General features: G+C 43.5%; 1 protein-coding gene and 1 non-coding gene across 5 annotated transcripts; one reads left to right on the forward strand and one right to left on the reverse strand.

The window, feature by feature from the left end:
- Nucleotides 1-1,301: 1,301 nt before the first annotated feature.
- Nucleotides 1,302-15,488, forward strand: ZSCAN25 (zinc finger and SCAN domain containing 25). Of its 4 annotated transcripts, none has more exons than XM_047089406.1 (6): nucleotides 1,302-1,387; nucleotides 3,697-4,112; nucleotides 5,538-5,739; nucleotides 6,318-6,409; nucleotides 8,401-8,527; nucleotides 12,630-15,488. In XM_047089406.1, the coding sequence occupies exons 2-6, from the start codon at nucleotides 3,726-3,728 to the stop codon at nucleotides 13,460-13,462; spliced, it is 1,641 nt and encodes a 546-aa protein (XP_046945362.1). In that variant the 5' UTR covers nucleotides 1,302-1,387; nucleotides 3,697-3,725; the 3' UTR covers nucleotides 13,463-15,488. The 4 variants fall into 4 exon arrangements, with proteins under 4 accessions (XP_046945362.1, XP_046945361.1, XP_046945360.1 ...); XM_047089405.1 differs by having other exon boundaries at nucleotides 1,342-1,387; nucleotides 3,694-4,112; XM_047089404.1 differs by having other exon boundaries at nucleotides 1,344-1,387; nucleotides 3,584-4,112.
- Nucleotides 15,489-24,373: 8,885 nt separating this feature from the next.
- LOC124519416 (U6 spliceosomal RNA) lies at nucleotides 24,374-24,480 on the reverse strand. The gene has a single exon (XR_006964098.1). It is a non-coding gene; the product is annotated as a U6 spliceosomal RNA (small nuclear RNA).
- Nucleotides 24,481-26,150: the final 1,670 nt, after the last annotated feature.

The following is a 26,150-nucleotide window of genomic DNA, read 5'->3' on the forward strand; positions in this document are numbered from 1 at the left end:
GCCAGTTTCATTTGGCCCTGAGTGACGAGGTTGTCTCTTATCTCTCAGAAGTGAGTGCATGTTAGTGGATGGAGGCTATCTGAAACTATTTCCAAGGTGGACTGAAAATGTAATTTGTAGTATAAAAGAATCTGAGATCCTGTGAGCTCAGTTGGACTTGGCCCTGGATGTGGTATAAGGTGTGGACCCAATATTATCTCTTTCCAGATGACCAGCCTGTTGTCTGCTTTTTAAATGTCCATTTTTTTTAAGTTTATTTATTTATTTATTTATTTATTTATTTATTTAGAGAGAGAACCCCAAGCAGGCTCCATACTGTCAGTGCAGAGCCCCATGTGGGACTGGGGCTTGATCTCACAAACTGTGAGATCATGACCTGAGTCAAAATCAAGAGCTGGCGATCAAACACCCAGGTGTCCCTAAATGTCCATTCTTATCCATATATATGGCCTTTATAATTTACTAAATTATTCCATCTTCTCTCTCGTCCTCCATATCCAATCAATCCTCAAACCTTGGCAACTTTACTTCCCCAATAAGTTTCCTATCTAATCACTCCTTGCAAGCTCTAGTCACCAACTGCCCCAGGTCTGCATCATCCTCTTTTTCCTGGACTGCCTTACTCAGCCTCGTTTTACCCAACAGTCAGTCCTCTCATTTTCCACTTCCCTCCTTTCTTGCTCAGTCTTTCTCCAAGGGTTCTCAGCAGCATCTTTCTAAAATCTGTCCTTTCCCGCCTTTAAACCTTTACACGGCTTCCCGTTGCCTTTAAATTGTTCTCCGAAACACCTGGTTTAACCACCTGCACTAGTGGCTAAGATGGTGTGGGAATGCCGGCAATCCCTCCACGCTCGCTGGGCTCGTCGTGCTCCCTCTGCTGGGGACACTCACCTCACTTTTTGGTCCACCCTTCAAAACTGAGCTGAGGTGCCGGCTCCTCTGGCCAACTCCCTCCTCCCAACTACTCGGGTCGAGGCCCCTCTTCTGCGAACCTATAATATTCACTGCTTCCCTCCGTCTCCCTCTGCCCCTGCGACAAAGTACGCGAATATGCACGTGGTGACCGACGGGACTACAAAGCCCCTTGACGGAGGCTTCGTGTCCGGTAGTATGTCTGGAGGGTCCTCCTCACCGAGAAAAAGCAGGTGCAATGGCACGGAGGCTCCTAAAGGCCTGACGGCTGCGAGCCTCCTAGGGACGAGTCAGTCCGGGCGCGCGTTCAGGCACAGCCCCAGTGGACCAGCAACCACCGAGACGCACGGACCTCCGAGAGCCCTAGAGAGGAAGCGGAAGGGGCTCTTTCCTCACGCACCTGTCTGACAGCGTCCGCGGCCCACATCCGGTCTCTGAGGGCTCGGGTCGGGTCGTCGTGGCTGAGGCGCTGAGGGTGAGAGCCGTTCTGGGGCGTCGCAGGGCTTCGCGGGGCGGCGGGCCGGCGGCGGATGCGGCGGGTGTGGGGGCCGGCTTTCGGTGCGGCTGCGGGTCGCGGAGGCGTTGGCGGAGGCGGCGGGGCTGACAGCGGGCGGCGCGTTTCCCCGGAGCTGCCTCCCGCGGCACCGGGGCCCGGCGGGCGCGCCTCGGGGGTTCAGGTGGGAGCGACGTTGGTCCCGCCGGGCCTAGGTTACCTCAGCGCGGGGGCGTCCACGAACTCGAGACCTTGAACCGACGCGGATCTCTCTGAAAATCGAAAGTAGTCATTTTAGAGCGAGACGTGGGAGACTCACTTAAAGAATGACTTCTTTTCAAGCCTTCTTTCTCTTCGTGAAGTACCAGGGATGAAAGATGAATGAAGACCTTTCTTGCCTTTAGAGAATCTGGTCGTCGGGGACACGTCGGTTAACATTTGTGCTGTAGTGCGGTAATGCGATAGGGGTGAGAAGAAATGCAGTAGCTAGAAAGTTGTGAAAGAGAAATCTCAATAGATGTAGCAGAATGAAAAATGAATCGACTGAAAACGTAAAGTAGGTTTAGGAAGGATGTAGAAGTACACAAACACACAATAGAATATTAAGTAGAAGCTTCGGACGAACCTCCTGCCAGTTGCTTATTCTCTGTTGCATTAAGAGTGGTCTTTCCCTCTAAAAATGGAGCCCCTTCCCCACTTTGGACTCCCAGCCTACATACCCCTCACCCCCAACCCAAGCCCATCATGAAATTAAATAGTACTCATTCTCTAGTCTGGTATAAGCCTCTTCTTCTTCTTTTTTTAAATTTTTATTCATTTTTGAGAGAGAGCTTAAGTGGGGGAGGGGCAGAGAGAGAAGGGGACAGAGGATCCCAAGCAGGCTCTGTGCTGACAGCAGCGCCCAAAAAGGGGCTCCAGTTCATGAACCATGGGATCATGACATGAGCTGAAGTCAGACGCTCCACCGACTGAGCCACCCAGGCGTCCAAACCTTTTTCATGAGTAGTTGAACCTATGTTAACCTTTCTCTCATTTTGACTTCCTGTGTTTCTCATCTGTACCATATCTTTTGGGAGGCAGACTTTGGCCAGCCGTCTAACCTCTTACATCTTCAGTGTCGTCTTTGAAAAGTAAGGGGAGTAATACTCCCTATACATAATTGTATGTGTGTGTTCAGAGGCTTTCTAAATGGTAAAGCCTACACAAGTTAAAAGTCTTTTCGTTAATTATAATGATATATATGTCACTCTGTTGTTTTCAACATGTGACACATGGTCACATCCAAGCCACCAGTAAGTCTTTTGGTTTTACCTCCAAAATATGTCTCGACTCTTTCTGCATCTTTGCCACCATCTTGATCATCTCCTGCTTGGACCACTGTTAAGTGCTGCTTCCCTTCTTTTTCTCTCTAACCTATTCTCTGTTGACATACGCCAGGCAAAATGACCTTTTACGCCAGGCAATGTAAAAACATATAGCTCCCTGCTAAAATAAGAAGATTAAGCCATAATTCTTAGTGTGGCCCATTTCCTGGATAATCTGGTTCTGCCTGCCTCTGTCACTTCTCGTGCGGCTTTGTCCCTCACTTAACTTTGCCAAAGCTTCACTCCCATCGCCTTATTCTCAGACATGTGGAGTAATTTCTGACCTCAAGTCTGGTGCCTGGAAAAATCTCTGAATGACTGGCTCATACTCATCAGTGGGTCTCAGCCTAAGTGTCATCTCTTCAGAAGAGTCTTCTTTAAGTTATTCATCCCCCATTAACAGACCACCCTACACATTTCCTTTCTAGAAGTTATCTCCATTTAATTTTAACTTATTTGCTTGTATTTGTTTTTTTCTGTCTGTTGTACTAGTATATGAGTTTCAAAGGGCAGGTGCCTTGTTTGTCTTGTTCTGTATTATATTTCTAGTTTCTGCAGGCCTGGCACATATATTTGTTGAGCGTGTTAATTCTTACAGTGTTGGAAGAGTAGGCCCTGGTGACTCATCTAATTATAACCTATTTTATATTTTCTGATTTTAGTGTTATCTCCCTAATGAGATCCTACAATGTTTGTGGGTATAAAGTAAACTCTTTACATTTTTCTTCACATACTAGGTGGTTAGCAAATACTTACTGAATTGAATTGGCATGATTTTCAGGATATATGTTTGGTCTTTTGTTCTGCTTCACAGAAACTAATTATGCTCTCCAGAATATCCATTGATGTAGACAAAGAACTGTGATGGACTGACCTTTCCTTGTCTCACTTATGCTGCCATTATTGTTTGTCTGGTCTTCCCAGTAGACCCTCAGTCTTCTGGGAGGAGTGTGAAGATGCTAAAGGAGCATCCAGGGATGGCAGAAGACCCCCAGCAACAGATGGGTGTTCCTGTGGTAAAGCTGGAGAAAGAGTTGCCATGGGCCAGGGGAAGGGAGGACCCTAGTCCTGAGACTTTTCGTCTGAGGTTTCGGCAGTTCCGCTACCAGGAGGCAGCTGGTCCTCAGGAAGCCCTCAGGGAACTCCAGGAACTCTGTCGCCAGTGGCTGAGGCCTGAGCTGCATACCAAGGAGCAGATCATGGAGCTGCTGGTGCTGGAGCAGTTCCTGACCATCCTGCCACGGGAGTTCTATGCCTGGATTCGGGAGCATGGCTTGGAGAGTGGCAAGGCTCTTGTGGCCATGGTGGAGGACTTCACAGAGAGAACGTTGGAGGCCAAGGCGGTGGGTGAGAAGGGGGTATCTGGGTCTTGTTTTGTCGGTATGGGAAGGGGACATTTAAAGAATTGAAAGGTTTGAAGAAGCAGTGGGAGTAGATGAGGTGTACAGTCTCCTTCATCTGCTCCCAGACTCCCTGAGGTACTTTTTGGAAGGCAGTGGAGTTTTCAGCATGAGAAGCCATTCCCAAGGAAGATGCAGGGCCTGTAGAAGAGCTGTTAGCTTCCTTTCTGGTCATCAGGACAAAGGCCTGGCCATATTTCCTTTGTGAGCCCCAGGCCCAAAGAAGGTAGTCGTGACCAATTTGAAGATCCCTCATAGACTCCTCTTTGGGCAGAGATGCATGTGGAAAGTGGGGAATTCCAATTGGGTGAATATTATTATTAAGAAGCATTGTCTAAACAGTGCTGTTTTAGGGGCGCCTGGGTGGCGCAGTCGGTTAAGCGTCCGACTTCAGCCAGGTCACGATCTCGCGGTCCGGGAGTTCGAGCCCCGCGTCAGGCTCTGGGCTGATGGCTCGGAGCCTGGAGCCTGTTTCCGATTCTGTGTCTCCCTCTCTCTCTGCCCCTCCCCCGTTCAAGCTCTGTCTCTCTCTGTCCCAAAAATAAATAAACGTTGAAAAAAAAAAGAAATTTAAACAGTGCTGTTTTGATATCTGGGGCGTTGGCTCAAGTGGCTCACGTTAGTGGTTCTGTGGTGGTGTTCTGGTGACACCAAGTAACTGCATCTCAGATGCTTCCTTGGGACTCTGGCCACATGTTTGTCATTCTGTGGTATAGTCACCTTATTGTTGGCTGGGAAAGAAGAGAGTAGGACTGAACATTACTGTTTTGCTTGCAAGTAATCATCTTTCTTCAGTTTATTCTTCCTTTTCCTACTGCAGTTATTCGTGACTTTCTCTGTAATCCTAAGAATTATTTTTTTATTCCCAATTCAGGAGCTTAAAAGTAGACCAAGAAGGGCCTGTTTTTGGGAGTGTATCACAGTGTGAGTTGTCCTGATTTTCCTCGCTGTTTTTAAAGCAAGTTTTTCTCACTAGCTAATTCACTGCTGAATCAAGGCTTTGTATTTTTTACTTTCAGCATTTATAATTGGGGGATTTTTTTCCTAGTAGGGAGCATTTTGGGCTAAAGTTGTCAACCAAACAATGTTTAGTCTCTCTGTGATATTATTCCTGGTGGAATTTGGTCAGTATTCAGGCAGGCAGGAGGGACCCTTGTAAAAGGGCAGGGACACATAACAGTTGCTCGGAGCCTGATAAAGAGAGGTTAACCTCTTTTTCACCTTCTCACTGATGTCCTGGGGAAGAGCTGAGCCGGCTTTGTTCTCCTCTTGCAGTTGGAATGGTCCTTTTCTTTGTTCTCTTTTTAGGTTTTAATTCAACTCCCTCACCCAGGCCTCATTCTAATAGGTGTTGGGGACTGTTCTTAGGTTCCATGCCTCGTGCAGGGAGAACGGGAGGAGACAGCACTTTGCAGAGGCCCTTGGGAACCAGGTGTTCACCTGGGGCCAGTGGAGGTCAAGCCTGAGTGGGGGATGCCCCATGGGGAAGGAGTTCAAGGCCTAGACCAAGGCACTGAGGAGCAACTCAGTCAAGACCCTGGAGCTGGGACACAAGCCTTCCAGGAGCAGGGTAAGATGTGAACAGTAAAGAAGTAAGGATGCAGAAAACTGCGCTTTGTGACCCTCCTTTACAAGCCCAGCAATTGATAAATAAGTTATCTGTGAACTGTAATTAGGAGTTTTCCTGATTACTTCCTTGACTTCAGTAGGAAACAGATGAAGTGAAATTGTTTTCTATACCTTGACTTTCTGATTTTTGCAGGGGATATCTGGGATTGTGCTCTCTTACTATTTCTTCTCTTCTTTCCCTCACATCCCTTCTAGAAACCTCCTGGAAATATGCAGGTGACATATAGGGGGATTTTTTAAGTGGGCAGACAAACCATATCCCTAAAAGTAATGTATGACTTCATTGTGTTACTGAATCTCAAAGAGGGTTATTCCCAGAGTGTGACCAGAGAGAATGAATAGCCTTCAAGGGCCAGGGTACATTGGGTCGAGACCATCTGCCCAGTTGAGAAGAGGGTAGGTCTGTGTGGTGTCTCCTTAAGGTTCCAGGGTTTTGTGTTTCAGGCAGTGGACACCTTTGAACAAGCTAACTACAAGACAGCACTAATCTTTCTCATGCTTTTTTTCCCCTTTGCTTAGCTCTGCCAGTTCTTCAGGCTGGTTCTGGCCTCCCTCCAGTGAACACCAGAGACCAAGAGATGGCAGCTGGGTTCCTTTCAGCTGGACCCCAGGTGAGCTGTACTTCTGCCTTTCTGACGTTGCTTTGAATGAGATTCACCTTCCCCAAAGTTTCCCTGCACAACAAAGCGCCGCCCACAAGTTGAATTATTGTACCTTTCTTGTTCTGATGGATATGATAGCTTTGTTTTCTCCACTTTGTCATCCTGATTTGTTGAGTTGAGCCTTATGCCTTAGGGCCCAGGCATGAGGCTCAATTCAGATGATTTTATTGCTCTGTGACTTTTTTTTTTAATTGACTCTGTATTACTTTTTACTGAGGAGGAAGACATTATTGATAGAAACCCATAAGCTTGATCTAGGCAGTGGTGGTCGATCAGGAAATCAGTACCCTTTGTAGATCGTCTTTATGGATACTTTTGCTGCTGCTTTTCCTTGGGATCCTCTCCTCCTCCTGCGTCAGCAGGAATGTAGCTGACTCAGGGTTGGAGACTCCCTGGAACACTGAGCAGAGTGTTCCCTCTGGCCTCTACCCCGACTACACCAAGATTTGGCCTTGTTTGACTTCTTTGCCTGCCACATATGGGGGTAATGAGCACAGTTGGGGCACTCTTGTCATGTCTACTCTGTGTTGAGTGTTACCAGGGAGGTGGGAGATTTCCAGTGTGGCACCTTTTTGAAGGGGACAGTGAGTGTTTTGTTTTTTATTTTGAGAGAGAGAGAGAGAGAGCAGGGAAGGGGCAGAGAGAGAGGGAGAGATTGAAAATCCCAAGCAGGATTCTGCATTCAGTGTGGAGTCCAGCGCAGGACTCGATGTGGGGCTCAAACACACGAATCATGAGATCCACCTGAGCTGCAATCAAGAGTTGGATGCTTAACCAACTGAACCACCCAGGTGTCCCAGAGACAGTGAGTTTTAAAGTGAAGAGTCCTTATAGAAGGAAGGTAGAAGGAGAGGGGTCATTTGCCAGAAAAAAATAATGACTCAAATCTGGTCTAGCTAAAGCACTGTTTGGGCAAGTTTTATGCCTGTACCATTTCCTGTTTCTGTTTCCCTAGCATGTGTTTTGGAGGAGATGAAGGATGATAGCATGTTTTAATTTTTCCAGACCCTCTTTTTTGCCGTAATAGTTCTTCATGGTGTTGTGGATGATAGTGAATTTATTTTATTTTATTACTATTTTTTTAAATGTTTATTTTAGAGAGAGACAGAGAATGTGTGTGTGCACAAGCAGGGGAGGGACAGAGAGAGAGGGAGACACAGAATCTGAAGCAGGCTTCACACTGTCAGCTCAGAGCCTGATGTGGGACTCAAACCCACGACTGTGAGATCATGATCTGAACTGAAGTCAGTTGCTTAACTTACTGAGCCACCCAGGCGCCCAATACTGAATTTATTTTAATACAGTATTGTTCTTTTTTTTTTTAATTTTTTTTTTTTAACGTTTATTTTTGAGACAGAGAGAGACAGAGCATGAACGGGGGAGGGGCAGAGAGAGAGGGAGACACAGAATCAGAAGCAGGCTCCAGGCTCTGAGCCATTAGCCCAGAGCCCGACGGGGGGCTCGAATTCACGGACCATGAGATCGTGACCTGAGCTGAAGTCGGAGGCTTAACTGACTGAGCCACCCAGGTGCCCCAATACAGTATTGTTCTTAAGACAAGGCCTGCCCAAATATTTACTTCCCTTTGAGGGAAGATCAGTTTTAGATGAAGGGATAAATAGCTCTGGGTCTTGATCAAGCTTGAGGATTGAGTGGAGGCAATTGAAAAGCAGGAATTAGGTGTTGTGGTTGTTAGGGTACAACCTAGGTGTCTGCAGCAGAGACTCGGAAATATAGTAGCTCAGACAAGTCCATTACTTCCCTGTCATTAAACTATCAAGAGGTAGGGACTTGTGCTCCCAAGACCATCTAGGGGTCTGGTTCCTTCTGTCTCTTGCTCTGTTCTTCCCTAGAGTATTATCCCTGTGTTTGCTTCCGCTTTTAGACTCTTCCTACTTTGGGATTATTTCTTTAACCTTAACACTCTTCTGTTGTTTCAGGGGTTGGGGCCATTTAAAGATATGACTCTGGCCTTCCCTGAGGAGGAATGGAGACATGTGACTCCAGCCCAGATAGACTGTTTTGGGGAATATGTGGAACCCCAGGACTGTGGGGTCTCACCTCCAGGTAAGACTGTTTCCATCCCAAAGGTAAGAAACTGAGGAGTTGTGAAAGTTACAGGTTGGAGTTCTTGCCCTTGCCCCAGATTTCAGAACCTGGTGCTACCAACAAAAGAAGGCAAGTAAATGGGTCCAAGGAAAGAGTGTGGACCCAGGGTTTAAGGAGCCGGGCATGTGCTTTCCTGTTGGGAGAGGAACCAACGAGGGGGCAAGAAAACACAAGGTAGTTGTACTGGCTGTGATGAGACAGGTTGCTCATTAGGATTCCTGGAGCACCTATTCTGTTTCTGACTGAAGAGTACCCACGCAGGCTTGAAAGCAAAAGACGATCTTGTGTCTCGTTCCCTCAGCAGGGATTTATTGAGTGTCCCTCAGGCACTGGCTCCCAACTTTGCAGCTTTGTGCTGGGGCAGGACTAATGGTAGGGAAGCCTTCGGAGCACCAGGCGTGTGTACAGAGAATGCCCAGCTGCTCGATGTGGGCCCCTGTCACAGAGCAAGCAGAGCCTGGGCTGGGTCTGTCTCAGGTGGTGGCCAGGTTTTACCTGGGGTTGGAGCTGGAAGGGTGAGACCATGATGCACATGGAAAGTGCTCACAGGAGGAGGAGCAGCAAGAGAAGGAGGAAGAGTGAGCCTGGCGAAGTACAGGGAGAGGCCCTGGCGGGGAAGCCGGGGAGGGCCCTGCAGGGGCTGGAGACTGCTGGAGTGGTGGTATCTCTGCAGGTTGGAGAGGGAGAGGAAAAGAAACGTGAGTGGGAACAACCCTTTCCTCTGTTCCCTCTGCTTTTCTTTTCATAACTTTTTGAGTATGTGCTGACTGCTCATCTGTCCTGACTCCACCCCACCTGTCATTTTTCCATCTTGAAGTATGTTGAGGGATAAATGAGAGTATCACTGTACTGCCTTTAGTGCATGAGAGAACTGGTCCTGGCTCCACCACTTACTGTGACCTTTCTGGGCTTCTGTTTCTTCAGTCGCAAAATGGGGACATTCACAGAGCTCTCATGGCGTCGTGAAGATTAAGTGAAATGATAAATCTTAGCATTTGGTGAATATGATAGTGTTAGATACTTTTATTAGCTATACAAATATTATTCCTTTATGAGTCAGTCAACATTCATTTATTCACCCAAAAATATTTATTTGGTATTGTGGCCAGTACTCTGCCGGTCCCTATGAAGAGTTAAAGTCCCTTGCCTTTGCGATCTTAGCAGTTCATATGAAGAGTCCAAATGCACGAAATAATGGTCATTATGGAGTAGTGTAAGGGGCCCTAGAGGAGGGGCTCAGGAGACCTGGGTCCAGGACAGGGTTGTCACACCATGGCAGTGATGTGAGTGGCCAAAGGATGCCAACATGTGTTACAAAGAGATGTAAGACTTCTTTTTTTATTAAAAACTATTATTAAAAAATGTTTATTTGTTTTTGACAGAGAGAGAGAGAGAGAGAGAGAGAGAGAAAGAGAGGAGGGGCAGAGAGAAAGGGAGACACAGAATTCGAAGCAGGCTCCAGGCTCTGAGCTGTCAGTACAGAGCCCGACATGGGGCTTGAACCTATGAACTGTGAGATCATGACCAGAGCAGAAGTTGGACGCTTAATCGACTAAGCCATCCAGGTGTCCTGAGATATAAGACTTCTGTAGATGGTAGAGGATGTGGAAACCTTCAGACATAACCATGCGGTTCAGGACCTCTTGCAACACAGCTAAGATGGTGGGGATGCCAATATTCTAGTGCCTTGATTCCCCCAGGGACCCTCTGCTGGTGATGCTGCTGTGTGTTGGAATGATTCCGCCCTCTTATTCCAGAGGATTTTTATACCTGCCCCGCCCCCCGTCCCTGCCATCTGACTGTTCTAGAGACTCTGGTTGTATTCTTGTGCTGTTCTCACTGTTTCAAACGACCCAAGCACTTCCATAAGCATTTATGTGGAGTCTGGGTGGGCCAAGGTCCATTTCCCACGCATACTGTCTACTGGCTGTCTCAGCCTTCAGGTCTTCCTGTGATTTATTCCCATGTACTTGTGGCTCCTGCATTGATAGCTGTTTTGGATTAGGCCTGAGAAACTAGAATTCTATGATACATAATACCTAGCACATACTCACATCTCCCCAGGGTCCAGCTAAGACTCGTGCATTGCATTTAGTGTTAGTTTTACTATTCGTAACACCTGAAAACTGGAAATTACCCAAATGAATATCAGTCAAGTTCATAAATAGATTACAGTATATTCTGACAGTGTCATACCAATGAAAAAGAACATAGTGTAACTATAGCTACATTCCATAATATGGGTGAATCTTACAAGGATAATAATGAGCGGAAGCATCCAGAAACAATATTTGAATCCACTACACAAAGTTCAAGACCAGGTAAAAGTACTTTATGCTGATAAAAGTTTGAATAGCATGTTAGCCAGGGGGCGGCAGAATATAGTCACTGGAGGGGCTGGGAGAGGGCTTTCTGGATACTGGTAGTTTCTTGAACTGGATGCTTTTTATATAGTTGTGTTCATTATGAAAATTCTTTGAATTCTACAGTTATGTTTTGTGCATCTTTACTTTCATGGAAAGTTTATAGAAGAATCTGTCAGAGGTGACAGCTGTGTCCTTCATATTTGTTTAGATTAGGCATGTGATGTTTTTCTTTTTGTGTTTTAACGGCCTTACCTGAAAGGACCCTTTCTGTGCCTAAGTGCTGCTTGTCATTTTTGTCTCTTTCTCTCTCCTTTTTTTTTTTTTAAGATTTTATTTTTAAGTAATTTCTATACCCAATGTGGGGCTTGAGCTCACAGCCCTGAGATCAAGAGTCACATGCTATATTGACTGAGCCAGGTACCCCTCCTCTCTTTTTTTCTGTCTTGGCTCTTTTGCTTCCTAGGGCCTTCCCTTTTGTTCACCTCCCCTTCTGCCTGTTCTGTAAACAATTGTCCTGTTAATTTAGAGAGAGTGAAACAGGGATCAGAGAAAGAACTTCTAGAAGGGTTGAGGCATTTCAGCAGCATTCACGCGCATTTCAGTCTGGTAGAAGTCAGTGACAGATCGGAGTCATTCATTCATCCAGTAGTTAGTAAGCCTGTGACAGTCTCCCAGGAGACCCAGATTAATAAAATCTGGTTAGGTGGAGGGAGGAGCGGGGGCAGGGACCGTGTGCTGAGCAAGTGTATGGAGGCTATGGAGAACTCTCAAGTAGCCCACCTGGATGGAATAAGCTGGAATAGGTTTATAATCTCTAGGGCAGGGAGAACACCTTGAGGAATGTAAAATGGCATTTTCAACAAGGTCGTGTATAAATAAGTGCACAATAAACAAAGTGCTAATTCAGTATAAATGTGCTGAAGAGACATAGCTAAGAGAGTAATCAGGGAATGTTTCTTCAAGGAAATCATTGAGTTAGATTTAGAAGGAAATACAAGTCTGAGTTAGAAAATTAACTGAGGGCACATTAAGATTTGGCAGACTATTCTGTAAAAAAGATATGGAGAGTTTTAGCTCAGGTTGCTACAATAGAATATTATAGGCCAGTGGCTTAAAACAACAAACATTTATTTCTCCGAGTTCTGGAGGCTGAGAAGTTCAAGATCAAGGTTCCTGTAGATTCAGTGTCTGGAGAGCGCCCTCCTCCTGGCTTGCAGCTGGCTGCCACCTCACTGTCTTCACATGGCAGACAGAGTGAGATTGTGGGATTGAGGGATCTATCCTGTGTCTTTGCCTCTCCCATCATGAGGGATCATGCTCACATGATTTCTGTGCTAAGAGCTCTGGTTTCCCTTCCTCTTTTTATAAGGACACTGATCCCATCATGGGGGCTCCACCCTAATGACTGTACCTTATAACTTCCTGAACAGCCCATCTCCTGATATCATCATGTTGGAGCTTAGGTTTTCAACCTATGAATTTGGGGAAGACACAAACATTCAGTCAGTAACAAAGTGGGAAAAGGTAAAGTGAAGTCTGGTTTTAGAGTCCATGAAAGAAAACTGTGTTGAGGTTATTGGTCAAAGGGAAAAAGAAAGAACTGTTAATGGGACATCTTTAGAAGCCAAGTTCTAACATAGAACTTTACTTTCATAACTGCTACAGAATTAGCTTGTATCTCCTTTGTCCTGTAGGCATTGGGAGCAAGGAAAAGGAGTCTAAAACCCAGCAGGCAGACCTCAAGGGGGCGCTTGCTCGGGTGACGGCAGAGAGGTTTGGGGAAGCCACACTCCAGAGCCCTGAGCTTGGAAGAACCTGTGAGCAGGAGCCCAGTAGCTCTGTGGGAAACATGCCAGGGCCGCCTCCTCCTCAGCATGGTGTCATACCCCTGCCCGATGACCTCAAGACCCACAGCTCCTTTTGGAAGCCTTTTCAGTGCCCCGAGTGTGGAAAAGGCTTCAGTCGGAGCTCAAATCTTGTCAGACACCAGCGAACCCATGAAGAAGAGAAATCCTATGGGTGTGTCGAGTGTGGGAAGGGGTTCACCTTGAGAGAGTACCTCATGAAGCACCAGAGAACCCACCTGGGAAAGAGACCCTATGTGTGCAGTGAGTGCTGGAAAACGTTCAGTCAGAGGCACCACCTCGAGGTCCACCAGAGGAGTCACACAGGGGAGAAGCCTTACAAGTGTGGTGACTGCTGGAAAAGCTTTAGCCGGAGGCAGCATCTGCAGGTGCATCGGAGAACTCACACAGGGGAGAAGCCCTACACTTGTGAGTGCGGCAAGAGCTTCAGCAGGAACGCAAACCTGGCTGTGCACCGGCGAGCCCACACCGGGGAGAAGCCGTATGGGTGCCAGGTGTGTGGGAAGCGGTTCAGTAAAGGGGAGCGATTGGTCAGACACCAGAGGATCCACACTGGGGAGAAGCCCTACCACTGTCCAGCCTGCGGGAGGAGCTTCAACCAGAGGTCCATCCTCAATCGGCATCAGAAAACTCAGCATCGCCAGGAGACCCTGGCACAGTAAGGATGCACCTTTTTTATGAAAGGAAGGTGCTGGAAGGTGTAGGACCTTTCAGGATTGCCAAGTGGAGGGAGATCCCATTGGAGGATGCATTCGTCTTTCCTCACTGAAGGGCTTTGAGGAGGGAGTGGTAGAGTGATAGGGTGCAGAAAGGCACTTTGACCCATTTTCTTTCCATTTGTTGTCAAACAAGCAAGGCAATGCCTGATTTATTTTGAGTTTCCAAAGAGCACAGCTCCTCACGTCTCTTATCCAAGTGGTGCAAACTGTTTTTTACTGTCTTTTGGGAAATTATATCCTGAACTTCAGTTCAGGTTGAGGTTTTTCTCCTTCATTGGGATGTCATGTACGCCTCTCGAGCAAGTCTGACAAAGTTTTGTCCCATGTTGGCAAGTTACACCTCATTGTGATGAGGGCTGTATCGACCTGCAAAATCATTAGTTCAGACTCTGCCTCTGTTCTTTTCCATTAAACAAGTATTTATTGAACAGCTACTGTGTCTGGTGCTGGGAGCACAGTGGTGAATGAGGCACATGAGCTGTGAGCCTCCCGGAACTGGTGATTTAACAGTGGGAACACACACAGAACCATTAATAGCTCCAGACATTCTAAGTTATGTTTGTGGTACGTGCTGTTTGAGAGGGTAGTCTTCTGGTGCTCACTCGTTCTGCCCTGCCACTCAGGTGCTGGATCTTCCCCTCCCTAGTTAGGATCTCTCAGGCAGCCTTGTTTATTTTACTTTATTTTTACCCCCTTTGTCTCTGTAACAGCATACCCTCATTTGTATAGTTTCCCCATTATTCCTTGTACTGTAACAACTATCCACCCATCCAATAGGAAATTAATATTTTGCTATTGATTACCGAATAAACATGAAAGTATTTTAAAAAGTGTTCAGTTCTATATAAAGATCTAATTAAATAAATCTGAAAGATGAACTTTTATTAATACACTGTATTTGATGGCATTTTATAGCATATAAGATGCTTTTTTTTCTATTTTCACTTTATCATTCCACACATATTTATTGAGGCCCAACAGTGTGCCAGGAACTCTTAGGTGCTTGCCATATATCAGTAAATAAAATGGGAAAAGTCCCTGACCTCGTGGAGCCTACATTTTAGTGAATATATTTGATTTTCAGAACCTCCTAAGGTGGAACCCATGGGTACTCCCATAAACTCTCTGGACCTGGGATCTGAGCCTTTGTCCTTGGTCCTTGTCAGTGTCTTGCCTTGAAATGCATTCGCCACCTACCTCTTGCTACCGGATAGTCTCTGTCAATACATCTAGATCCTTGTCATCTGAGAGGCCCTCAGTTGCCAACTGGGACTGATGAGGTGGTAGCGATGTGTTGTACATAAGTGCCGATTCAGGCAAAATAGAGATGTTTGTAGGCATTTAAAAATACTTAATGAGAAGATACAGTATTTGTACTGTTTACACTTTCTTATTTTGCCATCACTAAAGGGTTTCCTTTCTGTTTAAAATTCTGTTTAGAATACGTGTGTAATGAGCATGGACTACAATGCAGTGTTGTAGTGCTATGCTTTCAAATGCTGGACGCTGGGTGAGTTTGTCTTTTGTTGACATGGTACTATAATTATAAGATGTGATTTGTTTTGTGGTGCCTTTTAATATTAGATTCTTTTACTCTAAGGCTTTTTTCTCCCCATTTTTTATTGTAAATCAGATAAATGATGACTTCAACACAGTTGTATTACTCAGTCTACTTTGAAACACATTATTTTATCACATATTTCTTAGATAACTATGGTAGATAGCCATGATGTTTAATTTTGATTTAGCAGATGATTTCCTGGCCTCTCCACTGTCTCCATGAGCCTCTAGTAGCCAGGCCATAAATATATCTGAGATGTCATCCACTATCTGAGACACTAGGCTGCTTCTCCTTAGCAGTGTTGTGATCCAGATGCAGAATCAGCTCTTTTTTCCCCACTTCCCAGACAAGCTTGGCAAAGCTTGTAGCCAGCTAGCAGCCAAACCCAGGGAAAGGCTTTTCATGAGTCTCTGGCTTCTGGTCTGTAGGACCTGGGGGCTGACCTGGCTTGAGCTTGGCCTTCTCTCGGAGGTCCATATTCCAAAGCTAGGTGAGGAGTGTTGGGCCACTACAGGCTGGGAGTTGCTCATCAGTGGTCTTCCTGTTTACCTGAATTAAATGGTTAGATTCTTTTTGATAATATGCTTAGCCAAATAGGACTGTGGGTTTTCAGCCAGTTGGAATCTCTTCAGAGAAACTCAGGTAGGAGCCAGGCCTTGCTTTTTTTCTTGGGCGCCTGTATCTGCTTTGAGACCAAAGTTTATGGATGATGCCTCAAACAGCCTCAAAAATTTTTTTCCATGGAATTTTAGTAGCATGTATTTTTGTTATGTATTCAAATGTTAAATATTTTTCTGTATTTTTCTATTTAGAGACTTTTTTATAATAGAAAATTTCAGACATATATAATGAATCCCCATGTATTCATTATTTGGCTTTACCCATTGTAAACTCCTAGCTGATCTTGTTTTATTTCTACACCCTTTTCCCTGTCTTCCTACCCTACTGAAGTATTTCAAAACAGCTCCCAAATACTGTCTATAAATATTTCAGTGTGTACCTCTGAAAGATAAGAACTCCTTGAGGGACGCCTGGGTGGCTCAGTCAGTTAGGTGTCCAACTCTTGATTTTGGCTCAGGTCATGACCTCACAATTCGTGAGATCAAGCCCCGCGTTGAGTTCTGTGTTGACAGCATAGGGCCTGCTTGGGACTCTCTCTTTTCCTCTTTCTCCTGTCTCTCTCTGCTCTTTCCCTGCTCGCACTTGCTCTCTCAAAATAAACTCTTTGCAAAAGAAAACCCACAATACTTTTATCATACCAATAAAAATAATTTCATAATTTGCAATTAATGTTTTCTTAAAAAGCACATACTTTTAAAAAGTTTATTTGAATTAGGATCTAAATAAGATGCATAAATTGTAATTGGTTGCTTTGTCTTCCAAGTCTTCAAGTGTATAATTCCTATTCTTTTTTCTCTTGAAATTCATTCATGGAAGCAACTGCATTATTTATTTATCCTGTAGAATTTCTTGTCTTTGAATTTTGCTTTTGCATACCCATGACGTTATTTAATATGTTTTTTTGCCCTCTATATTAACCAAAAACTTAAAGGAATAACCAAATTCATTTCTTGTATTTTGGCAAGAACATATTATAGATGATGGCATGTCTGGTTGTTTCTCTCTGATGTTAGGATCCTAGATGTATTTATTTCATAAATTCTATAAATGATTCACTTATTAGCTGGAATGCTTCTGTCAAATTTTACCTCATTAACCATTAGGTTTCTTAGATAGAGTTCACAGGAAAGGAAATGCTTGATTCGTCTTTTTGCCTGTTTTCACAATAATGATCTGGTTGCTTTGTTTTCTGTAATTGTGATCAGGTATTTTTTCAATCAGAATACATTCATGGATTTTGGATTTACAGCCAGTCCACTGTACTTCTTGATGCTCAGATCATTTCACTTTTGGTCATTGGGAGCCTTTTCAACTTGCCTCCTGATTCCTTTTGACATAACTCTAGTCATCTTTGATAGCTTTATTTTCTGATAGGACAGGATGTTGCAAACTCCTCTTGTACATTTCCTGCTCCCTTTGAGAGTGAAGAGAAGTGCTATTAATTATGCCAGGACAATATGGTAAAGTGGGACTCCAGGACAGATGGGGATATTTGGTCACCTTATATACAGCCCTCATTGTGTGTGATTGGGTGTCTGTGGTTTCTTCACCCAACTATAATGTTGGGCACTTTCAGGGCTGGCAGGTAGTGTGTCCCATGCTGCTGTGATAATGAAGAGTGCCACTCCAAGGGGTATGACCTTTGTAAGAGAAACCCCTTTTTATACCTTGGGTGGTGACTTTCTGCCCGAGGTCTGTCCTGGGGAGCTATTGCATTAAACATTTGCTTTTCAAAATGTATGCCATGAATGTTATCAACAGCCTGATTAACTATATTTCAGTACTTTCAGGTCCTCTTTTATTCCAGCCTAGGGGCAATTTGAAGAGCCCTTGTTTCTTAAAAAGTAAGTTGGTTTCAAGTTCATCATGCAACACAGGCTGACTTTATCTACTTCTGAGGTGAGGAAAGTAACTATCAGGAACATGTTTCTCTAGAGTCTACTTGCCCTTTTATTTTTTTATTTGTATTCTATTTTTAATTTTTTTTAAAGTTTATTTATTTTGAGAGAGAGAGTGTACATGAACGAGCATGTGAGTGGGGGAGTGGCAGAGAGGGGGAGTGAGAGAATCCCAACCAGGCTCCACACTGGCATTACAGGCTGATATGAAATTCAAGATCATGACCTGAACTAAAATCAAGAGTTGGATGCTTAACTGACTGAGCCATCCAGGAGCCCTGCTACTTGTTCTTTTACAATTTAGCCAGTTTCTCAGCCTCTGCACTACTAATATTTTGTGCCAGGTAGTTCTTTGTTTTGGAGGCTGTCCTGGCTGTTTTGTGCATCAACCTACTACATGCTAGTAACACTCCCCAATCATAACGACTAAGGAGGTTTCCAGACATTTCCAAATGTCCCCTGGGTGGCAAAATTGACCCTTGCTGAGAATCACTGCTTGTAACATTCAGGATAATTGCTGTTGCGAATTAGATGTTTTGTTTTTTTCTAATTTAAATTTTAGTTAGCCAACATAGAATGTAATATTGATTTCAGGAGTAGAATTTATTGATTCATCACTTACAGCATGCAGTGCTCATTACAACTGCTCTTCTTAAGTACCCATCATTCATCTAGCCCATCCTCCCCTCCCCCCCCCCCCATTAACCCTCAGTTTGTTCTCTATCTTGTTAAGTAGTTGGTTTTTAGTTAGTGAAAGAAAGGACTGGCATTTCAAGGACTAGAGCTATTTCCTGCTAAGCTTAATACCCCAGCCTAACTTTCTAGAGAACAAAGTTTTACTAGAGATCACTGGGATTAAATGTAGTATTGCCATGTAGAGCCAAGAGCTATTGAGATAGAATCTCAGGATAGAGGCCTGGAAACTCTAAAACCTAGGTGGTTTCTATGCAGGCAACCTGGCTTATTGCTTTGGGTTCTTTTCAGGCAAGCACCTACCACAGAGCCTCTATATCACAGAGAACTTTTGCTTGGGGCCTAGATTCGCCTTTCCCAGTAAATGCATGTGTGTAGTGGGGGCCACTTAAACTCAATGCAGCCAATGCCAGCCTTTTTTCCTTCATAATAAGGTCCTCAAGGCACACAGTAGACAGTAAATATTTCAATGAAAGGTCTGGATTTCTGCCTTTTTTAGTAGCTAGAATGGTCATAAGAGTGCCTGAGGAAGAAACATGACATTGCATTGACCCTAGTGGCCCTTCTGATATAGCTGACATCTCTAGCTGTTGTGCTACCAACTGCAGTCACATCGAATTCACTTAGAAATGCCATAAGCCAAAGAAATTCACTGGGGCTTCCTACAATTTTGTATTCCTATCTTATTTTTTCCCTTTTATCTCAGTTTCTGAAGGACACATTTCTAAAGATTTATCATGTCCAACCTATCCCCAGTATTGGCACATTTCAATAAAAAATTTCAGTAAAACTTTGTTCACGACAGGGAGGGCGGGCAACGTTCTCCCTTGTGTTTGTTGCTGGGAATCTGAACTGCTAAGAGTGAGGATGGAGAGGGTTGGGTAAGGCAGGTGTTGTCCCTTGATAAACAGAGGGACTTGGGAGGAGCAATTCCAGTTTCCTGGAAGGGTGAATGGGCTCCAGTAGAATGGCTGCCATTGCTGCCACATGCTGTAGCCATAGCTCTGTCATCTGAGTGGCCAGAGACCAGGAAATGGCCGTACTCCCAAGAGCTCACCTCATATGTTTTCCCTTCCTTAGTAAAAACCATAATCTCTGGAAAAGGTAGTAGATTAACCTTTAGATAGACTGGAAACAAAGAGGTGGCACGAGTCTATACCTTGTGACTCCCACCTCTGGTAGCTATTTGAGTATTATGTTATCTCTGTGTCTGTGAAACAGTTGAGGAAAATCTGACCTACATCACCTAGAGATTTCATTGACTCCTGCAAAAGCTCAGCCTGTTGTATGAACAGGAAAAGTACAATGAACAATAAGTGGTTTCTCATCAAGAGCCAGTCTTCTTACTAGGTTTCTCCAGTCTTTAAGGGTTCCTGCTGCCTGAACTGAGGTGCTAATGGAAGGACTGGAAAGTAAGAGATGGAAAAAATCCCAGCAGTTAAAACAGTGTGGAACTCATTCGTAAATAGACCAATGGAATAGCAGGAAAGGTTGAGAAATAGCCCTGGCTCTGTACTAAAGAGGTTAATTTTTTTAAAAGTCACATTGGTATAATTGGATAGCTATTTGGAGAAAGATAAAAATAGACCCACTTCTCACATCATATCCAAGAGTGAACTCCAGATGTATCAGGGATGTAACTAAAAAATGAAACTACCCAAGTACCAGAAGACACTGCGGATGAATTCCTCTAAAACATGGGTTCAGGGAAAAGGCTTTAAAACTATGGCTTAAAATCCAGATGCACTAAAAGAAAAGATTGGTGCATTCCTACATAAAAATTTTGAGAACTTCTGAATGGCAAAAACCATAAGCAAAGACAAATGACAAGTTGGGAGAAAATACTTGCAACATAACGCAAAGTTCCAGTATTTCTAATATGTGAAGAACTTTGTAAAAAAATGAGTTAACCCCCCAAACAAAACAACCCCACTGAAAAATTGATAAACTAGAGATCACAAAAAAAGATACCGAAATGGCTATTAATGATATAAAAAGATGTTCACCTTCGCTCAAAATAAACTCCAATTAAAACTGCACTGACCGAGAGATTTCTTTTCCATCACATTGGCCAAAATTCCAAAGCTTGACAATAAACACTATTGATGAGTTTGTGGGGAAACAAACAGGAATTCTTACCCATTGCTAGCAGAATGCAAAATAGTGCAGCCTCATGTGGAGGAGAATTTAGTAATAGCTAACAAAATTATGGATGAATTTACTGTAAAGCTATCCCTGTAACAATATGAAAATACACATGCACAACATTATTCATTACAGCATTCTTACTGCAAAAAATACTGGAAGCTGCATAAATATCCAAGATAGGTGACTGAAAAAATTATGACACATCCACACAATGTAGTATTGTGCAAATTTTAAAAACATTATCATGGGGCACCTAGGTTGCTCAGTCAGTTAAGCATCTGATTCTTGGTGTCGGCTCAGGTTATGATCTCATAGTTTGTGAGTTCAAGCCCCACATTGGGCTCTGCGCTGGCAGCATGGAGCCTCTCTTTCCCTCTCTCTCTGCCCCTCCTCCACTCCCACTTTCTCTGTCTCTCTCAAAATAAATAAATACACTTTAAAAAAGTAAAAAACATTGGGTCAGTTTTCACAATTGGAATATGAATCTGGCTTAGGTAGAATCATATCAATGTTAAATACTAATGTTGATAATTGTGTTGTGGTTATGTAAGAGAATATCCCTGTTCTTAGGAAATACACACTGAAAAATTTAAGGATAAAGGACCATTGTGTATATGTGAGGAGGGGGAGGAAGGAGGAAGAAGAGGGAAGAAAAGAAACAAGGTAAAAATGTTAAGGATAAGTTAATCCAGGTAAAGGGATATATGGATACGTTGTACTATTGTCATTGTAATTTTTATGTAATTATTGAAAATTCTTGAAATTATTTTATTATAAAAATTTCAAGTGTTAAAAAAAAGAACTAACATCATTTACTACTTCTGACCATGGGGGGGAAAAGGGTCCCACGTACTTGTCCGATGATAATGGCCCTAAAGTGGGAGCAAGAGGGTGGCACAGCATATAGCTCACAAGATACACCAATTTAATCATACCTCATCTTGCTCAAGAGCTGCAGATTCATTCCCACATTTTTTTCACTGTGCATGGTGGGCCAAGCCTCTTTCATGCAGTGAATGAAGCTGGTGTGGCAGCTTTCTTTTCGGTGTCTTCATCCATATTCTTGATTTTGTGCAGGTGTACTCACAAAATACTTTCCATTCAGCCTTTAGACCGGTCATTTGCTTCAGGCCTTGTGACCTCTACAGGTGCTTTCAGCCACATTATACCTCCTGCCGCAAATTAGGGATCATCTTCCCCAAACCTGCTGGCTTTAGCCCATTGCTTCAGGGAGCATCTTTGGTCATTAATGCATGCTCTGGTTGATACATACGTACAGGTATCCCTGTGGGCATTCAATCTCACAGTGTTTTGGAATTATTTCATAATTTGTAATTTACTTGGTGCTTATGACAGACCTCTATGACAGTACAAAACTGATGGTCAAATAAATGAAATCTGGAGGGTTAACTGGTTTGAACAGCAATGAGTTAAAAGGGAAGAGTAAGCCTCATTGTAGAATTGTTGAATATGAAATAACAGAAGGGTTGTTAGATGTTGGGGACTGGTCTTTAGAAGGCAGGTCAGGGTTGAAAGCCTAGTTTTTTGGTGTGTTCTGTTTTGTTTTTTAGAGTCAGTGGGTATGCCAGAAATTAGGCTTTCTGGGTGCCTATCACACACCCCTAGTATGTGATAGAGTTTACCTACCATCCAGTGACCCTGGGTATACATCTGGAAGCTCCCCCAATGCCAAGCCCTAGCAAACTTTGCAGGACCTCAGCTCCAGCCCACATCTAGTATCTTTACGCATGTTAGATCAGCAAGAGCTGTTATGCCTAGAGACCCATAACATTCCAGTGTCCTCACTGGTCCCTGACTGCTCTGTCACCCCCTACTCCAAATGTGACCCTGATGCCTCTCTGGTAAATCCTACCTGGCTCTGATCATACCTCTACCTTGAAGTACTTTATACTTCAGGAACTCAGGGAAGGGGAGTAGTGGGACATGTAACTGGATTGTGTGGGGTTGGACTTTAGAAGATCATTTTCTCATAGAATAATGGCATCTGACTCAAAAGATCCAGTGTAGCAGGTCTAGAAGTTAGTGATCCAGCTCCACTGTCTGAGAACTTTCCCTTGCTTTCCACGCTACTGCAGAGGATACTGCTGCCTCTGGGTGGTAGTCAACACTCAGTAAATCCAGCTATGTCAGCTTGCTCGGGTGTATTCACATCCTTGCTAGTGGTGGAGTTAGCAAGTCTTTGTCATACTTTGTGCTCAAGGTGAAAACTGTCCTTAGGATAATCCAGATAGAGGTTTTGTTCTTTATGCTGTTAAGTTAATTAAAAAAGGAGGCCACTAATTTGAGGTAGTTCTAATGCCTTGGTAGCCTACATAAGCAACCCAAAACCTAAGTCTGTAAATGCCTCAAGGTTAAGAAATCAAAACATAAGGACAAACAGTCACAAACAGCCAACTGGGCTTTCTCATACAAGACAAATGTAAGCTCTAGCCAATCAAATGGTTTCCTTGCTTTGCTTCCTATCTTTTTACATGTCTTGCCACTACCTCCTGTGGATAGAGTGCTGCTAACCACTTCTGGTTTGATACTGCCTGATGGGACTCAGTTTTTGCTCAAACTTAACAATTTAAAAACGCTTCAGGTTATCTTTTAACAGTGCTTGTCAACAGAGATTCTCAAATTATTATCTGAAGACCACTTGACATCAAAATCACCTGGGGAACTTTTTTTTTTTTTAACATTTATTCATTTTTGAGAGAGAGAGAGAGAGACAGAGCATGAGTGGGGAAGGGGCAGAGTGAGAGGGAGACATAGAATCAGAAGCAGGCTCCAGGCCCTGAGCTGTCAGCACAGAGCCTGACACGGGGCTCGAACTCACAGACTGCGAGATCATGACCTGAGCCGAAGTTGGACATTTAACTGACTGAACCACCCAGGTGCCCCTTGGGAAACTTTTAAAAACTGTATTTGTGGATGGAGTAGTGGTCCAAAGGGACCTAAGAATCTTCATTTTACCCAACTCCTCAGATGATAATAATGCACATAAATTTTAAGAATGGTAGCTCCATTGAGTAGAACACTGTGGCTTCACCAGAGCGCTCATTCAAACATTGGAACAGATCCTGAAGTTTACTCCCACCAGCCCAGAGCAAGTATGAGATGGCTCTAGGAAGGAACAGCAACGCATGACCTTCCATAGCAAAATGTTACTGTACTCCTCTCAGGTTGTAGCCATAACACAAATTTCTTCAACAATACAGGACAGTTACATCCTGATCTCCCACTAGCAAAGTACTTTGTGAGCTAACAGAACCAAATCTGTAAGTTGTTCTGAGATCTGTGTTGGTAAAAGATCTTTAACAGTATTCTTTTAAGTAAACTCTTTGTTCTGTATAACTATAGAGGAGGATTCAGAGTGCATTGAGGGCATTGATGGCGAGACCACTGAAATGATACAGGAGAGTTTGAGAAAGAGCACAGCTTCTGTGACTGAGAACCAGTCCTCATCCAGAAGGCGAGTTCAATAGTAGACTGGATTCTAGATCAGATCTCTGTTCAAGAAAAAAAAAAAAAGCCTTCCCTTTTTTTTTTTTTGAATGACGTGTTGTTTCCTCTTATTTTACCTTGACTTCTTAGTAAAATATCTTAAGATGTAATCCTTTTGTGCCTGACTAAAGTGATGTCTTGATTTGTTGAAGGAAAAAGAAGATAAGGGGGAGGAAGATAAGGGAGGGGAAGACTAAGTGCAGGGCCATTTGTAGATTTGGCTGTCACTTTGTTGGGAGAAGCCTTCACAAAGGACACATGTCCTTTATTATGTAGAGGTAGCAAAAATAATTCTCCTTATCTTTCTCATTCCACTGGATCTTTTCTCAGTATTTTGTTATTTTATTTTATTTTATTTTATTTTATTTTATTTTATTTTATTTACTTTCCAGTGTAGTATCAGGTGTACAATTTAGTGATTCAACTATTCCATACAAATGTTTCACAAATTTGCATGTTATCCTTGTGCAGAGGCCATGCTAATCTTCTCTGTATGGTCCCAATTTTAGTATAAGTGCTGTCAAAGTGAGCACTCTTTTCAGTTTTAATATCTATTTCCTTACCACCCTTCCATCCAAACTGTTCCAAACCTACTTTGTTTATGTGGAGCTGACTCTAGGTGTCATCTAAGAGGAGATCCATTCCTATACTGTAATTTTTATAGACCATATCATGGTCAGAATAGCTCCATTCATACAGAACACACTGACATCTCAATATTGGATCTTTATTCAATATGTATTATATTACTGCATTTCATTTTCCTTTCCTAATTTAGTAAGTGTAGTAGCAAAAACGAAAAAAAAGTAGTAGACTAACCTCAAGCTAGGGGCACCTGGGTGGCTCATTTGGTTAAGTGTCTGACTTTGGCTCAGATCATGATCTCACCATTTGTGGATATGAGCCCTGTGTCAGGCTCTGTGCTGACAGCTCAGAGCCTGGAGCCTGCTTCTGATTCTATGACTCCCTCTCTCTCTGCCCCTCCCTGGCTCAGCTTGTGCTCTGTCTTTCTCTGTCTCTAAAACATAAATAAACATTAAAAAAATTTTTTTAGAATAGCCTCAGGCTACAGACAGATAGAGAGACATGCAACTTTTCACCGAAGACGTTTAATAGAGATTTCAAGGTTTGTTTGTTTGTTTTTATCTCTTAGTTTGAGTGTGGAGAAAATAGAACACTTGTACACTGTTGGTGGGAATATAAAAAGCAAAAGTGCTTTGTAAGACAGTATGGCATCTCCTCAAAAAATTAAAACTCGAGTTACCATATGATGTAGCAATTCCACTTCTGGGTGTAGACTCCAAAGAATTAAAAACAGGGACTGCCATGTTCATAGCAGTGTTATTCACCATAGTCAAAAGGTGGAGGCAACCCAAGTGTCCATCAATGGATGAATGGATAAGCAAAATGTGGTCTTTCCATAAAACGGATTATTCAGCGTTAAAAAAGGGAGGACATTCTGACATGATACAGCATGGATGAACCTTGAAGGCATTGTGCTAAGTGAAATAAAAGGACAAGTGCTGTATGATTCCATTTATATGAAGTACCTAGAGTAGTCAAATTCAGAAAGACAGAAAGTAGAGGAGTGGTTGCCAGGGTCTGGGAGCAGAAGGAATGGGGAGTTGGTGTTTAATGGGTGGAGAGTTTCAGTTTTGCAAAGTGAGGAGTTCTATGGAGGGATGATGGTGTGGCTGCACAACAGTGTGAATGTACTGTATGCCACTGAACTGAGCACTTTAAGATGATAAATTTACGTTATATGTATTTTACCACTAAAAAAAAAAAAAAAGAAATGTGTATTGGCTTTATCAACTTAAAGAATCATTGGTGGTATTGGTAAGAGCAGTTTCAGTGGCATGGTGGGGTGGGGGGAAGCGAGATTCCAGGGTGTTTTGAATTCTCCCTTGAGTTCTAACTCATAGATACTGCTACCCACTTTGAAGATCAAATAGGCATCTCAAACTTATCACAAAACCAACCGCTTGGTTTTCTCTCCACCATCCAAACCTCTCTCTCTCTCTCTTTTTTTTTTTTTCTCATCTTAGTGGATAGACCTTGCATTCCCTCAGTTGCTCAGGCCAAAAAGCCTACAACACTCTCTCATACCCTGAATCCACACCATCAGCAAATTCTGCTGGTTCTCCTTTCAACCCACACACAGTCTGGCAACTTAATATTACCTCCAGCATGTTCAGGTCCG

Source organism: Lynx rufus, unplaced genomic scaffold (genome assembly GCF_022079265.1).
Source record: "Lynx rufus isolate CCGP_SWC_20201006 ecotype Redwood Valley unplaced genomic scaffold, mLynRuf1.p SCAF_27, whole genome shotgun sequence".
NCBI classification, from domain to species: domain Eukaryota; kingdom Metazoa; phylum Chordata; class Mammalia; order Carnivora; family Felidae; genus Lynx; species Lynx rufus.

Bases quoted from the DNA above. Each gene is read 5' to 3' on its own strand.
- ZSCAN25 (XM_047089406.1), top strand. From the start codon at position 3,726: ATGCTAAAGGAGCATCCAGGGATGGCAGAAGACCCCCAGCAACAGATG. The intron at 5,740-6,317 runs GTAAGATGTGAA...CCCTTTGCTTAG, and splicing joins ACAAGCCTTCCAGGAGCAGG to CTCTGCCAGTTCTTCAGGCT. The intron at 8,528-12,629 runs GTAAGACTGTTT...TTTGTCCTGTAG, and splicing joins CTGTGGGGTCTCACCTCCAG to GCATTGGGAGCAAGGAAAAG.